The 14,150-nt window shown below is 42.0% G+C and overlaps 2 protein-coding genes and 1 long non-coding RNA gene across 16 annotated transcripts in view; 2 read left to right on the top strand and 1 right to left on the bottom strand.

Moving 5' to 3' along the window:
• The window catches only part of LOC108622923 (solute carrier family 22 member 21), a 14,057-nt gene extending 3,639 nt beyond the window's left edge, over nt 1-10,418 (bottom strand). The window contains exons 1-8 of one of the 5 annotated variants that reach the window (XM_018021064.2): nt 10,160-10,418; nt 3,729-3,811; nt 2,843-2,990; nt 2,103-2,316; nt 1,920-2,026; nt 1,068-1,222; nt 568-757; nt 129-261 (exon numbers count right to left, since the gene is read on the bottom strand). In XM_018021064.2, the coding sequence (XP_017876553.1) occupies nt 129-261; nt 568-757; nt 1,068-1,222; nt 1,920-2,026; nt 2,103-2,316; nt 2,843-2,990; nt 3,729-3,811; nt 10,160-10,185 (1,056 nt within the window). In that variant the 5' untranslated portion in view covers nt 10,186-10,418. Of the gene's footprint in view, nt 1-128; nt 262-567; nt 758-1,067; nt 1,223-1,919; nt 2,027-2,102; nt 2,317-2,842; nt 2,991-3,728; nt 3,812-4,080; nt 4,291-5,282; nt 5,882-6,066; nt 6,392-10,159 lie in introns of those variants that run through there. The other 4 variants (XM_026811853.1, XM_026811854.1, XM_026811855.1 and 1 more) reach the window with 4 other exon arrangements.
• Nucleotides 1-13,373, top strand: part of LOC108622924 (zinc finger C4H2 domain-containing protein) — a 161,500-nt gene extending 148,127 nt beyond the window's left edge. The window contains exons 8-12 of one of the 10 annotated variants that reach the window (XM_026811859.1): nt 6,392-6,547; nt 12,116-12,287; nt 12,356-12,537; nt 12,612-12,821; nt 12,943-13,373. In XM_026811859.1, coding sequence (XP_026667660.1) covers nt 6,392-6,547; nt 12,116-12,287; nt 12,356-12,537; nt 12,612-12,821; nt 12,943-13,072 — 850 coding nt within the window. In that variant the 3' untranslated portion in view covers nt 13,073-13,373. Of the gene's footprint in view, nt 1-6,391; nt 6,548-9,258; nt 9,521-11,436; nt 11,987-12,115; nt 12,288-12,355; nt 12,538-12,593; nt 12,822-12,910 lie in introns of those variants that run through there. The other 9 variants (XM_026811858.1, XM_026811857.1, XM_018021073.2 and 6 more) reach the window with 9 other exon arrangements.
• On the top strand, nt 6,564-8,178 carry LOC113464070 (uncharacterized). Its single transcript, XR_003388894.1, has 2 exons — nt 6,564-7,177; nt 7,485-8,178. It is a non-coding gene; the product is annotated as an uncharacterized LOC113464070 (long non-coding RNA).
• Nucleotides 13,374-14,150: the final 777 nt, after the last annotated feature.

Here is a 14,150-nt window from a genome sequence, read left to right as displayed (position 1 = left end):
TTATTAGTATTATTCTTCCGACGTCTGATTTCTTTTTAATTATAGGAAATGCGTTTTTCTAAGGTACATAAACTTTTGGGATTGACTGTATAGCCAATACATCCTTAAGAAAAGGCAATTTTGCTTACCTTCTCGAGCTTCACCATATTCATTTCCTTAAACGCACCGACCGCCTCATCCGTGATTTGCATCCCGTTAATGCGCGCCATTTTCCGATAAATACTCTCCACTTTTTCGTGTTTCCCATTCGCCAATAACCACCTTTAAAAGGGCATCATTGTGTGTGTGTGTTTTTTTTTTCTACAGGAATTTTCGAAGGGGGAAACGATTGTATGTTTGTGTATATAGGACACGCTTTATCGATAACCTATGATGTAGATAGAAAAAAGGAGCGATAAGAACAAAGCGATGCGCTTGAAGGTGGAAGGTTAACCAAAGATTAAAGGCGACGATCCTTGTGTCAGGGATCCGCGCTAATTAATTAATCAAAGAAGACCGCAGGTCCAATCAAGAGCACGACGTAGTTCGTTGGTCTTCGAACATAATTGATTAAAAAAAAAAAATTACCTGACCGATTCCGGGATCAGAATGGGCAGTAAGATGGCTAACACCGCGGGACCGTACACCATTCGCATGATCCATCGCCACGATCTAAGCCACATCGCGATTAATCCAAGCAACATTTCGCCCACCGCAAACATGCAGCAAATAATCGTACTCGCGAGAACTCTGCCCTTCACTCCTGCCATTTCCATACCTAGAAATATAATTATATAGTATTACCCTGTTCCGGATGCATAGGAAAATATAGCATCGTCTCGTTTCATAAAGTTAAGAACGGGGGTGTGACACGCAGGAGGGTTGTTAAAAAAAAATAGCTTGAAATTGTTATAAATAACTCGTTGGAAAAATGATGACCAAGGGGAACCGACGATGGGCTACGAGTAACTTTTGTCCATATCGAAAGGATCGGCGCGGCGGGTGGCATTTGAAACATGGCTGTTATTTATATCAGCGTTATTCACGTCGGAACATCTTCCCTTACTTTGGCTCGGTTATTAACTCACCTAAAATAAATCCAGCGCTGTAGATACCGGCAGAGGCAGTCGCATCGATAAATTCGAATACGAGAAACATCCAATAATTCACGGAAAAGGAATGTATCAGGCCACTGATTCCGCTCAAGGACGTGGTCAGCGTCAATATCGTGCGCCTTCCGTATCTGAAAACGAAAATAAAAACAAAATGTACTTAAACAAAGAGGAAATTTCAAGGGAGATCGTAGCTGTTTTCGAATAATTCGATACGCGGAAGGATTCTTGACGCGAGGAAGAGGAATACAGCTGAATGGGCAGGTTTCATCCGCTGAGCTAAGTTCGAATCATTATCATAGATCTCTGGAAGTTTGTCCGAAGTACAGTTTCATTTAAATACACCCCTGCCCTGCCGCCCTCCTACGCCCTCTGGACAATTTCAAGCGTTCCCTGACTTCGAATTAGAATATGCAAGCTACCAACTCGAAAGTCATTCGCTGTAATATCCAAGTTCTCGGTTCCCGGCGACTCTCAAAAGACGCGTCATAAAATGCTCGAAAAACTGAAGGTTTTCCAGTTCCATTTGCGGAAATGGATCTCGACGAAGACTTTACGAGTCCAAAGCGTTGATTTTCTCCTCGATTATTAACTATCTTAATCGCGTTTTCGCTATAAATCTCTTAGTTCCCTGAGTTATTCGTCTGAACATTTGACGCGGTCATAAAAACTATATCTGCAGAAGATATAAAGAACGCTTGCCTAAAATATTGCATCTTTGTCTTTACCTTCTAAGATCTAAAAATGCATTCTTTTAATTGATCCGATAAATGTTTCGTTTTGCATTATCATCGGCAGTCTGTTAATTAGATGTGTTTCGCTTTTTACCTGTCCGAGATGTATCCGGCGAAGATCAAACCGACGAACTGGCCAACGTTGTTTATCGTACCCACGAGGGTTAGCTTCCATCGGTTGTTGTCGCAGGTCAGGTCCCACTGTGTCGAGAGAACAAACGAGATTACCTACAATCCCCTTCCCTAACTCTGATCAATCGCCAGCTCTAATTTTTACCTCGCTGAGAATGGTCTTCTCCGACGGATCGTAGATCCAAGAATCGCATTTTTTAGTGACGTTGCTGAAAGTCTGATTCGTGCATATCCCCGTGTGATTTGTAACAGTGTAACGCACGCACTTTGACATTTCCGATACGCTGGGAACGGAGTCCGTGACCCAAGGCGCGTCGAATTTTACGTCCGATGGATCCTCGCATTCCGGCACCGCACACCTGGTTCAGGTTCATTACTTCGATATTCTCTCAATCTATTTTCGTATCGTTTCCACGAAGAAAATTTTATTGTAAAACAATTATAGTATGTATTGTAAAATGCATAATTATACAACTATAGTTATAATCGTCTTTCAAGAAATTTCTTCCGAACTATTTGTTGGTAACTATCTCAATTGGTTACGTCTACAGCTGCTCAATCAAGATGAATCAAAGTGCGTACCAATCTCGACACTTGTTCATCGCGAAAGGGTTAACAACGTGGTAGTAATAAATAAATCGATCATCGGTCGCGCCTATTGCATAATTCATTGTTTTAGTTTCAATCCCATTTTAAATTAAAAGATTACGAAGAACGCATTCTATTACTCTAATTCAGGACGGAGTTTATTCACCGAGCAATGAACGATTAATTCGCAGCGAGTACGTACGATAGCGAAAACAACGACGCACGCGACAAATCGAAAACCCGAGGAAGGGAAAATGCGCTCGAATCAAGGATCGCTCCAATGCAGCGGTACGGTACCTGTATTTAACTTCGCCAGCTGTGAACACGTACGCAAGCGTGAATCCTGCTGACAAGAACAGAGGCAGGCTTATTACCGCGAACATGATCATTTGATAGTATCCGAAACGATCCACTTCCTGCTTCCTGCCCGAATCCGTCTTTTCCTCTGCGAAAACATGATTTTCCCAACATTAACGTTAACCAATTCCTTTCCGCATCAATGAAAATGTTCCGGTGGCTTAAAACGAGATCAAGCTCATCGGTTCTCGTGTCAGTCAGAAGATCGTTGATATGCTTTATGTTTCCGTTTACGGTCGGCAGGCAAGAAAAGGCGAACGAAACGTGACTCGACAATAGCGATAACGATAATTTCCTCTTAAATCACGCATTTCATTTCGCACGCCGATCATCGATTTCGTTCGTGATCGTAGCCGGACATTGCCGCGCGTTTCGCTTATCGTTACCGCGAACTTCGACTAATAACGTCATACTAATTGACTTAGTCTGCGGCGTCGTTAATGAATCGCCTCGCTAAACAACAGCTCGTGCGTGTACTCGTGCTGTTATTTCTTCGAGGAACGGAGACGGGGACGGAAACTCCGACTCCGATGGTAGCAAACTCGGTATCGTACATGAAAAATATAATCCAGAAACATGTTCTTTGAACGGGACATCATGCAATGGTTTTACGCCTCGCGTAGAGTGCGTCGTCACAGTTTAAACGGTGATAAACGATTAACTCGAGTTAGAACTAATCAAGGCGAACACATGCGTTAAGGAAATCAGACTGGCGGTCTGTGAACGGGCACGCGACCAATCGCCGCGGAAATTAATCCGTTCGATGTCGTGCAATCTAGCAGCATCGACGAAAGCGGAACTACGAACTCGAACTTTGATTAATTACCTGTGTCATCTTTGTTCGGTGATGCGTCGTCCTTCTGCGAGCAGAATAGCCTCATGCTGTCTTCGACGTCGTCGCCTCGGAGGCTGCGAACACAGAGAGATTCGAGAAATTATACCGGTCCATAGTCGACGTTCACCTCGTTGATCCCGGGTCGAACTCCGAATCGTCGTTCGAGCGGCGCAGTCACTCGCGGACATTACGTAGAGACAAGATCGGCGGCACTTTTGCCGGAGAAAACAGGGAAAACCAGTTGGGCGCACCGCGAGATTTTCACGCGGTCAGCTAGTCGATCGATCGGGTAACGATAACGACAAGTATAATCATCGATCGGATTCGCAGACGCGAAACTAACTGTTGCCTGAGACTCAGATGAAAGAATCAGCGGGTCCACCGATAGTAAAAGTCGATAAAACCGAACGAGCTGACTGCTCGCTCGCGCGAGCCCCGATTTTCTACTGACGCAAATCGAAGCGAGTGAAAATGAGACCAGTGGATAAAGAGAGAGATAGCAGAAAAACCAGTGCACACGGAGGCGTTCACATCGTGAATCAAATGTGCATGAAAATTAATGCGTCATCGAACCTCGGCTCGCCTTACATTTTTCTCGTCGTTAAACTCGTTTCCAAACAACGACTTCGCGTCGAAGTCTTAATAAAAAAATGTTCGTAACGTTCGATTGATACGAATCGTCGATGTCGTCTTCGGTGAGCGGTAACCTTCTTGCATCGACTTTCTAATATGAAAGAACGTGCCTGAGAGTACCGAACACCTCGAAGTTGGCATTTAATATTGCTGGCAAAGGGAGGGGGGCAAATCGTTTCCTTGACCAGTCGGGTACTTGTACCGATTTTTCAAGGAGGGAGTGCATCCTCGATGCCTTTTGTCTTGTCCAGATAAATATGGATGCGGATGTCGCAGATAATAAACGCGTCGCCGTAAAATTATTCGTTTTCGTTGCTGTTTGCCGTCGATGCGTAACTCAGATGTAATTCGCCTGTCTTTTTTCCGTTTGAACGCGCAGATAAATCTCGAAGCGCGATAATAGAATTCGAAATGAAGCAACCAGAACGAGACCGTGAAGAAAACCGGATCTTTGAAGATTCATTGATCGTTCATGGACATGAAATTTTCTTGGGCGAATCGAATGGCATCTGTTGACGTCGACTGCATCGAAAGACGCGACGCGATTATCGAATATAACGCGATGTAAAGGATCGTTGTTTGGCATTGTTACGCGTAGCGCGTGTCGTTAACGCGCGCGGGAATGCGAGTAACACGAAATGACACTGTTTTCTGGAGCCGTCGAAATTGGATCACGACTTTGCGGTCTCGTCCTTCGCGTGCAATTTCGCGACGATTCCGTTTCATTCATACTATTACCATACATTATGCATTAACGATTTAAACCATTTGACCGGATCCAAGTAATCCTAATTTCTCAGTCAGCAGACGCCCGGAAAGAAGTAGTTCGTATCGTGTTACGAGTTTCAGCTAATTTACCTTGCCAATAAACTGATTAGCAAGTTACATGATAAATAATTCTGTTGCACGTACGTGATAAAAACGTTTGCTTCTTAAGAAACCTGTTCGAATGTGTTTCCTCTTGATACGACACGAGCGCGATGAATTAATAGAACGTTACTGATCTCACCGGCAAGAAATAAATATTTGTATGTATTCAAAAGATCCTTGTAGTAAACGCGTATCACATGGATCGAACGGTGAATGCTCCGCACCCAGCGTGCGTCTCCAAGCTGACTAGACTACTGCAGCCTCGTTGGGATCGTCAATTAGAATATCGCGATTCAATCGGTCGAAACGAGGCGGAACCAGGCAAACACAACAAGCGTAATCGAGTGTATCGCCCACCTTGAAACGCGGACCAATTGCACGATCAATTGCAACGATCAACTTAAACGGTAGCCCTCTAATCGTCCTTCTTAACATGCAATTGGGACCAAGCGACAAACGCGTAGATCACGTCGTAATTTCGTGCTATTGTTTCAAGGCGCCAAGAATAATTGCACCTTGTCCCCGATTCAAATTTTATAACCGCGATAGCGTATTCAATCAATTGAAACAATGGCACCGGTGATGATGAGACAGAATTGAGGCTACCGTGTTTTCAATTTCCGGATCGCATGCTCGATTTGGGGATTGCATTCAGAGAGCCGTCGAGAATTATAATTATCTTTAATTTTCTGTAAAAAAAAGAAGTCCGGAAATCTGACTACTTTGCTTCTCATTCGTGAAAGCTTTCAGAGTCGGCGAACGTTAGCAAAATATTGGAAAGCGTATAGAAGAATCATTGCAATATGCTTGGCATGAACGTGTCTACCTTGATCGAAACTGCGGTGACGATTAACCAGGGTGCGTTCACGTCCGAAACGGACAGTGCGTATCTACTTGTTAATGTCACGTGTGAAACAGGTGTCCAGCCACTTTCGATGTCCTTCCCCGTACCACCTACGCCCACGCCATTTCTCAGCGTCTACTACGCGCGGGTCAATCGTTTCGCGAAGCAGCACACACGTTAATTTAAAGAGATCAACAATCGGATTCCGGCGCGTACCACGCGGTCGTGATGAACGCAAGTACACCCGGATGACCGTAGCCGCGTTGTTGCTGTAGCAACTGCCTTTGAAGCTGAATGTATGCCGCAGGCCACGACTCTGCTCCGTCCCCGACGACGATGACCACCGAGGGCAACGTGGGGGAAGTAAAATGCACGGAGAGGGGAAAGGATCGGTCCTCCTTAAGTTCAGGTCTTTCCGATCGGCTGACCACTCGCTGCCACTAGCCGCACCGGTCCTGCATATGTACGTACCACGTAGCTTTCACGTGAAACGTATCCCTTCCGTCCCCAGCGTGCAATCGCTGACTATTTCGAGCCGGGAATTTTCTTCCTTTTCCTCACAATTATCTGTGACGCATAGGATCTGTTTATTCGAATGAACGGTAACGTTATACTCGAAACGATAAAATGTTCACCAAACAGAGATAATCGTCTCCCTCGCACCAGGTCCATAGTTGCGTTCAATTCTGAGGCTCAGTTACTGAAAACTTCAAATCTCTCTTAACCCGATCTCACAGCTCTCCGTTCGTTCGGTGTAGCCTATTACCTAATTAATGAATAGCCCGTAGTGATTCCCCATAAACGAGCATCGTGACAAATAGAAATTTGATTGACGCCGTGCGCGATTACGTAAAATATCACCGGCACGCAAACGACGTTTGCGCTTTACTGGGTGTCGTATTTACTGAAATTCCACGGTTCGAGCATTAATTTCGTGTTGACCATTCGTTGCGACCACATAATAGCTCAATCCTTGACGAGAATCATTACGAGACAGCTATTAAAGTATCGTTTTGTCGCAGACATTGCCTCGGAAATTTTTCCTGTTTGCTCGTGACCATCGTTTGCTATCCGATATTTAAGACGTTAACCAGTAAGTAATTCTTATTTTACATTGAAATTATCATCGGTCAAACTCATCGGCGGTACGTCTCTCGCTCTCCCGAAAAAGACTATGACGCTCTTAATTATCAGCACGCAAAGAGAATAAATCCACATAATAGTCACGATTACCAAACGCTCTTTCGAAACTCGTTGCGATTCCTACGTATGACTTAAACGCTTTAAATTATTTCATTCTTTTCGCTGTTTCGTACAAAACGAAAAAGCGAGTACGAGCGAAGTACAATATAATCGTTAAGAATCATTGCTTCAAACTTTTGAAGCGTCTCTTTGAACAGGAAACTGACACCCTCGCCGTGGATGAGACTTCGTCGAAGTTAACTCTAAAAATGTCGAAACGAGAAATCTGGATTGATCCCGCGTGTGCAATCATTTGGTTTACGGTGCGCTGCACCAAGAGTGGCGGATGTCGTCGAACAGTGGTCGATCGGAAAAATCAGCGAGCTCGATTTCCCGCGGTTAGCACGCCGACAGATAACGCGACAGATAAGAGAGAACTGGTAAACGTGCGCATGCGTGCGTGTGTGCGCATATTTTTGTCTTATATATTCAGTTCATCGAAAACAACCGGAGAAAAATCAAATAAAACTGGTTTACGCCGGCTTATACCGGATGCGGCAGCTTAGTTGCCTTAGTTGCAACTAACGCTCCGCGTCGGTTTATTGTTACATCGAGCGTTTATATGCGACGAGTTTATGGAAAAATCAGTTTTGTCCCAACGTGGGCGAGCACTAGCATGTAGAGAGGGATCCATACCGATACTGGGTATCGATGAAGCCGCATTCCTCCTTCGCCCATCCGCTCTAATCCCGATTTGCATTTTATTCGCCGTTCCGAGCCGATCGTGAAATGGAATAATGATGGGCCGAAGTTCAACGAAAACGATTTACCTCTCGGCGATGAATGGATGAATGATAAAAATTTGTGACGATTTATAAAATGAGAGAATAAAATTTAATGATTAGTTCTCGACGTTAGATTGATGCAATTTATCGTCCCGATTGCTTCCACACCAGATACGAATGTGCGATCGTGTTTCTGAAGTTACAGAAGTACCTGCACACTGCGTTACATATTAATTGTCTCTTCCTTTAAATGACAGGAAATCGCGTTATGTAAATTTCTTATTCAAGGCATGATAATCGCTGAACGTACGAGCGTTTTTATGCAAACTGGTTCGCATTAAAGATTCGGCGAAATACCGATAAGAATTGATTTCATAATCGAAGCGTTATCAAACGTTGCCCTCGGTTTTCAGAAATTCATTCCATTGCCTATCAATACTTTTTTTTCAACTGAATGTGTGATGATTAAAGACACATAAGGAGAAAGAGAGAAAAGTTGTAGAAAGGAGGTCGTAAATAGGTCGGTAATTGCTTGCTGTACAAATGTTTGTCGACTGCTCCAGTCTCTCGAATTAAATAACGTTTCGTAACCTGATTGAAGAAAAGAAGGAGCAGGAAAGGAACGTCAGACTCGTCGAGGAGGATACAATAAAATATTATAAATAATACAAGGATTATTGTCAGCACTGAAGATAACTACATGCATTATACATATTGATGGTCTGTTTACACGACTATAAATCCCCGATTGTCGAGTTTTCATTCTATGTATGAGCACGTTAAATATTCCGATAAACCATCCTAAAAAGCAGCGCTAAATCTTCGCAGACTTGAGAAGATAAATCGTCATCCAATGACAAATTTGTCATTCTTACGCGACATCAAACGATTTCACAGAAATTGGTAAATGTTTTCTTTCTCGAAGTGTGCCGTGAACTACATAGTACGTTCATCAGTTAAGTGGCATTGCTTGACACAGAAATCTTATCTCCTGTCAATAAAATAAACAAATGAAAAAATGTGGGGCCTTACGTGTACTATTTATATTAAAGATTCACGTATGACAGTGGACAGAGAAAAATAATATTTTCACACCTGATCTTCTTTCGTACTCTTATTGTATGTTTCATCTTTATTAGTAAAATGTATCTTCTACCAGATAATGTGATAGATACTGTACAGATATAAAACGGAATAGTCTGATAAAAACGAAGGATTGGATCGCGCGGATTGCATCGCGATTGCGAAAAAGAACCGTGCGGGTTCTAAACGTTCCCGTAAATAGGAGTTAAGTTCTGCAAACAATTTCGAAGGCCAACTTCTACTTGGACTAGCGATCCTGCGCGCGGATTAGTCAACGAAGCGTACTACGTAAAGGCAAGGTAAATGAGCCCGCGCGAGTCGCGTCGCGTCCCTCCTTCGTAACTGTTCACATTCAATTTCAATGCGTTCTGGATGCGGTCCAACGTGTACGTAGGTATAGATATGCGTCGCCCGTGAATTGATCGATTGGTCAAAAATCAGCATCTCGTGAAAAATGCGGATCACGTAACGAGATTTCAAGTTCGCAACCTCGTGAAAACGTGACGTGATTGTGAGTTTGCATCTGGACAAAGGACGGAGGCTACTATGACTAACAATACATATAAATCTTAATTAATTCGCCGATTTTCTATAGAATTCGAAAAATCTTTTACTCATACAATACGTTGTGTGACAAACTATAATAAACTCCGCTCGTTCCTTTGTCGACCCACACACATGCGGTTCGATGCAACAAAGACGCGGTGCAAGTAATTATAGCAGTTCCGTTTCGAACGCTTGTCAGACCTGAGCTATCATTTTCCAAACGGTCTTTACAAATAACATGCCCTTGTTAACTAAAATGGTATTCTTCCAATCACAGAAACACGCGCGTTCCTCGTGTTCGTTCGCGGAACGGACGAAAAGAAATCTATCGACAGATGCGCTTTCCTCAGCTTCTCACATTTAATCTGCGTGAAATAACGTAATGTGCGCGCGTTCGCGCTTGGGTGGTGTTCGGGTGAGAACGGACAAAAGGGTCGAAGCTCTTAAGTAATCGCGGGACGTCCATATGAATTACTTACATTCTGGAGCCCATCCTAGACCCCATGGTGCAGAAATTCCGTCTAATGCTCTATCCACGAGAATAAGAGATGTTAAAGCGGGAAACGCTTCCTTCCGATTGTGGAGCCCGTCGAAACGATCGTTTGACTTCGCGGCTCGCGTCGCTCCTCGGCGTGTCAGGGGCGCACTGCTCTGTCGTGTATTCTATATACCCGCGGATCGCGGGAGCTTTGGACCGAAGAAAGTTCGTCAGTGCTTACTTAGTCATACAAACGGCGACAGAGGTTTGTACTCGGTGCTTAAGTAGTAGGAGTAGGAGGACTAATGCACGGTGTATACGACCGAAGGTCTGGAGAGGGACGCGACGAGACCATCATAGTCAGCGTGGCATTTTTCTCCTTGGCTCTCTCCCCCTTTTCCTTATCTGGGTTATTATAAAAGTTGGGTCAACAATCTCAGACTGTCGCAGAACGCGAGCGACGTTTCCACGAAGCTGATCGAGTCTGTATCTGATATTTTCATGGATGGATCAGAGCATGCATTATCATTTGGCTTTGGAAAAATTTTCAATTTATTTGGAGAACCGAAGACACAAGTTTTCGTGTTGGACACCACAAGGCGTCGCACATATGTGTGTTTTGGTACTTTTACCAGAATTACATGTATTTTATTATCTGATCACAATTCTACTCTCGTTCCATGTTAATAACGTCCTTTTTTACGAAAACGGAACAGCGTAATTCGCACTGTCCATAATCCATAAGTCACCGTCGCTGACGACTGATTTTAAGTATCGATCATGGTTTGCGCTCTCTTTGCGTTGTAGGTCTGCTTTTTAAAAAGTAGCGCAGATAACTTGCCGGAACTGATAAACGATTTGGACGACGTCGTGTCCGTGGCCCACGCGGTTTCGTTTATTACCCATCGTAGCTGCAGAAATGATGATAGAATCTTACAAACGACGTGTTTGAAGTGATTTCGTTCCAATCCTCACGCGATCCAATTCAGTGATACACTGATTCTAACTACTTGGTCTGCATGAATCGTGAATATCTTCGGACTCTCCGTTAAAAAGTTCTGATGTGTAATTCCAACGGATAAGTACAGATAAGGGATTGGTATGGAGATCGATAACCAGAGCTTTTCATTAATACGCGGGAGATATCGAATGTTAGACTTTTTATTTTATTTAAATCAAAAGCATGAAGCAAAGTTTAATAAAATATGTCATTAGATATGCGCAGCTAATTAATAACGAGATCAGAAATCTATCGTGGATAAATCGGACTTATCGAAGCGAGATCGCTTTCTCAATAACGAACTTTTCTATCCAATTTTCATAGATTATCCCTATCAGATCCCGATGTAGATCTGATCCCTCCAGTGCTTCCCATTTCAAAAAAGACCGCTGTTCCCATTTTACTTCACTGATGCACCACTGAGGACACTCGCGCATCTCGTCTCTATTTTAGAATCCCATCTACGAAATGGTACACTCGTGGGGGGACTTGTGTTCATTGTGTTGAATTGTTGTAGCAGCGTTGAGCGTCAACAGGATCAGTTAATTTTCGAAATACTCTCGATCGTGAATCAAACATTTTCGTTTAATTCTGAATGGACATCGCGTCGTGAACGATATCTGTTGAAACGATTAAAACCTACATATTCGCTCCGCAATGCCTTGACGAAAGTAATCACACACTCGACTCTGCCAAGTTTGTTTGTTAAACAAGTTGTCCTCCGTTTGACGGGACTTGTCTAAACGAAAGCGCCGGGAATCGTTTGACAATGTCAAACACCGAAACGACAGTAATTTTCGCCAAGCTGGAGGCACTGAAAGACATCAAGTACATATACCAGTACACGTATCGTAGAACCCCGGCAAATTTATTGAATGATAAATAAATCGCTGTTTACCACGTTAGAACGATTGATTCGATTCATCTTTCTGTAAAATAACATTCTGAATTTGACAGATCGAAGACGCTGCAACTGGAGAAGATGAAGCAAAGAATTTTGCAAGAGGTGGAACAGACTGAACAGGAAGAGAAATGTTTACTGGAATATAAACAAGAAATGGACTTGCTTATGCAAGAGAAAATGGCACACGTCGAAGAATTACGACAAATACACGCGGACATAAATGCGGTAAGACCGGCCGTGTTTCCACCTTATTGTTAGTTATACATCTATTATTTCTTATATAATTGTATTAGATGGAAGCTGTTATAAAACAAGCGGAAGAAGCGAGAAACAAAGCAAGAGAAACTGCTAAATTAATACACAACAATGATTATCAACCCCTGAAACACGATGTCGATCGTATGCGTAGAGAGTTTTTGGGGCTGGAGAGGTTGCCCGAATTATATGAAACGGAATCGGATCTTATTGCGCCAGAGTAAGTTTGCATAAGAAAAAATTGAAACTATTCGGAAATCTAATTATTATTAATAGGAAGAGATTGTCTTTCAGTTACTTCGACCGTCCAATGCAGAAGGCAGAGTGGAGAGTGGAAGTAAGGGGAGAGGATTTATTACCTCCTCTTACATTGCACCATCCTGGTCACCCAGGTGGTTCCACGCCTTTCCTCGCACCTCAGCCTCTTCAAGGTCCAAGTAAGCCGGAACCGAGGCCATTGCCACCAGCCCCGGGTCCCCCAGCTCCAACATTCAGGTACCACTGGTATATCACGATTTTATATTACATTTTCGTATAGCTCGTAAGTTCACCACATGAGGTGATCAAATACATATGATTGATTTTATAAGTAGATTAACAATGACAGTCGAAATCCACATTGCAGGCAACAACCACCCCCTATGAAATCGTGTCTCTCGTGTCATCAACAAATTCATAGAAATGCGCCGATCTGTCCTCTTTGTAAAGCTAAATCACGATCGCGTAATCCTAAGAAGCCAAAGAAAAAAGACTAATTGTAATTAGACAAATTGTTTATACAGAGTATCAAACATTTCTAATTTAATTTTAAGAGTATACATGTTAGTAATATGAATTGTTTTTATTATGTAACTTAAAAGATTTCCATCGATTACCATGAGAAAACGCATTCATATAAAATGTATGAATTTATAGTAATATTTTTAAATGTCTACAAAAATTTACTTTTGATTTTTGTACATGTATCGCCAGTGTGTAAAACGTTGAATTGTCAATAATTAATGATTAAATCATTTTTACTTCTAACGAGATGAATAAATATGTTTTATCATTTTACTTGTATTCTAAACTTAACATATTGCTCACTATAAGTACGCACAATGGTCATCAAAAACACATCCCAAAAAAATAGTACAATCATTTCTGCAAGTATATATATTTGCACGTTTAGTAATACAAAACGTTTCGTAATACAAAAACAACTTACAACTCTTAAATTCTGTCATCCGCTTTTCTTCATTAATAATACTCTTAGATTTTGCTTTAATGCAAAATCACCCTCGATTATTCGTAATAAGTATCTAGTAATTCAGATATTGTTTAATGAAGAATATTTGTCGCTTCTGATGTCATATTCTTATTTTAATACAAATTGAGCGAAGTATCAGTCTTTACCATTATGATGTGTAACACAGATATTGAAATTCAATTTTAAAAGCTATATTTATAAAATTCCTTTCTTTGGCGAATGATCCTAGCTAAAACATAGTACATTCTAAAAAATCTAAAAATAGCAATTTTCGTTCAGCATAGCATATCGTCAATTATCAAAATCTAATTATATCCGTTTTACGATTCATTTGTACCATAATGGTTAGTCTATTAATTTCTGTTCCCCGATAGTCTCCTAATAAAACTTCTCGCACAAAATATAAAGTATCTTTAAAACTAATTGTCTTTTCTACGTAAAATATGTAACGTACGTATATTCGTATGCAAAATATGTAATATCAATCTGTACTAAATATCCATCAAAAATATACCTGCATTTTATATATCGTAGTTAGTAGTTATCAAAATTCTTAATGGCAGTCGCATACAGTTATCGTGATG

Source organism: Ceratina calcarata, unplaced genomic scaffold (genome assembly GCF_001652005.2).
Source record: "Ceratina calcarata isolate Rehan_Ccalc_2016 unplaced genomic scaffold, ASM165200v1 scaffold25, whole genome shotgun sequence".
Classification (NCBI taxonomy): Eukaryota; Metazoa; Arthropoda; class Insecta; order Hymenoptera; family Apidae; genus Ceratina; species Ceratina calcarata.
Note: the sequence above shows the minus strand (reverse complement) of the source record. Positions and strands in the feature narration are given on the sequence as shown.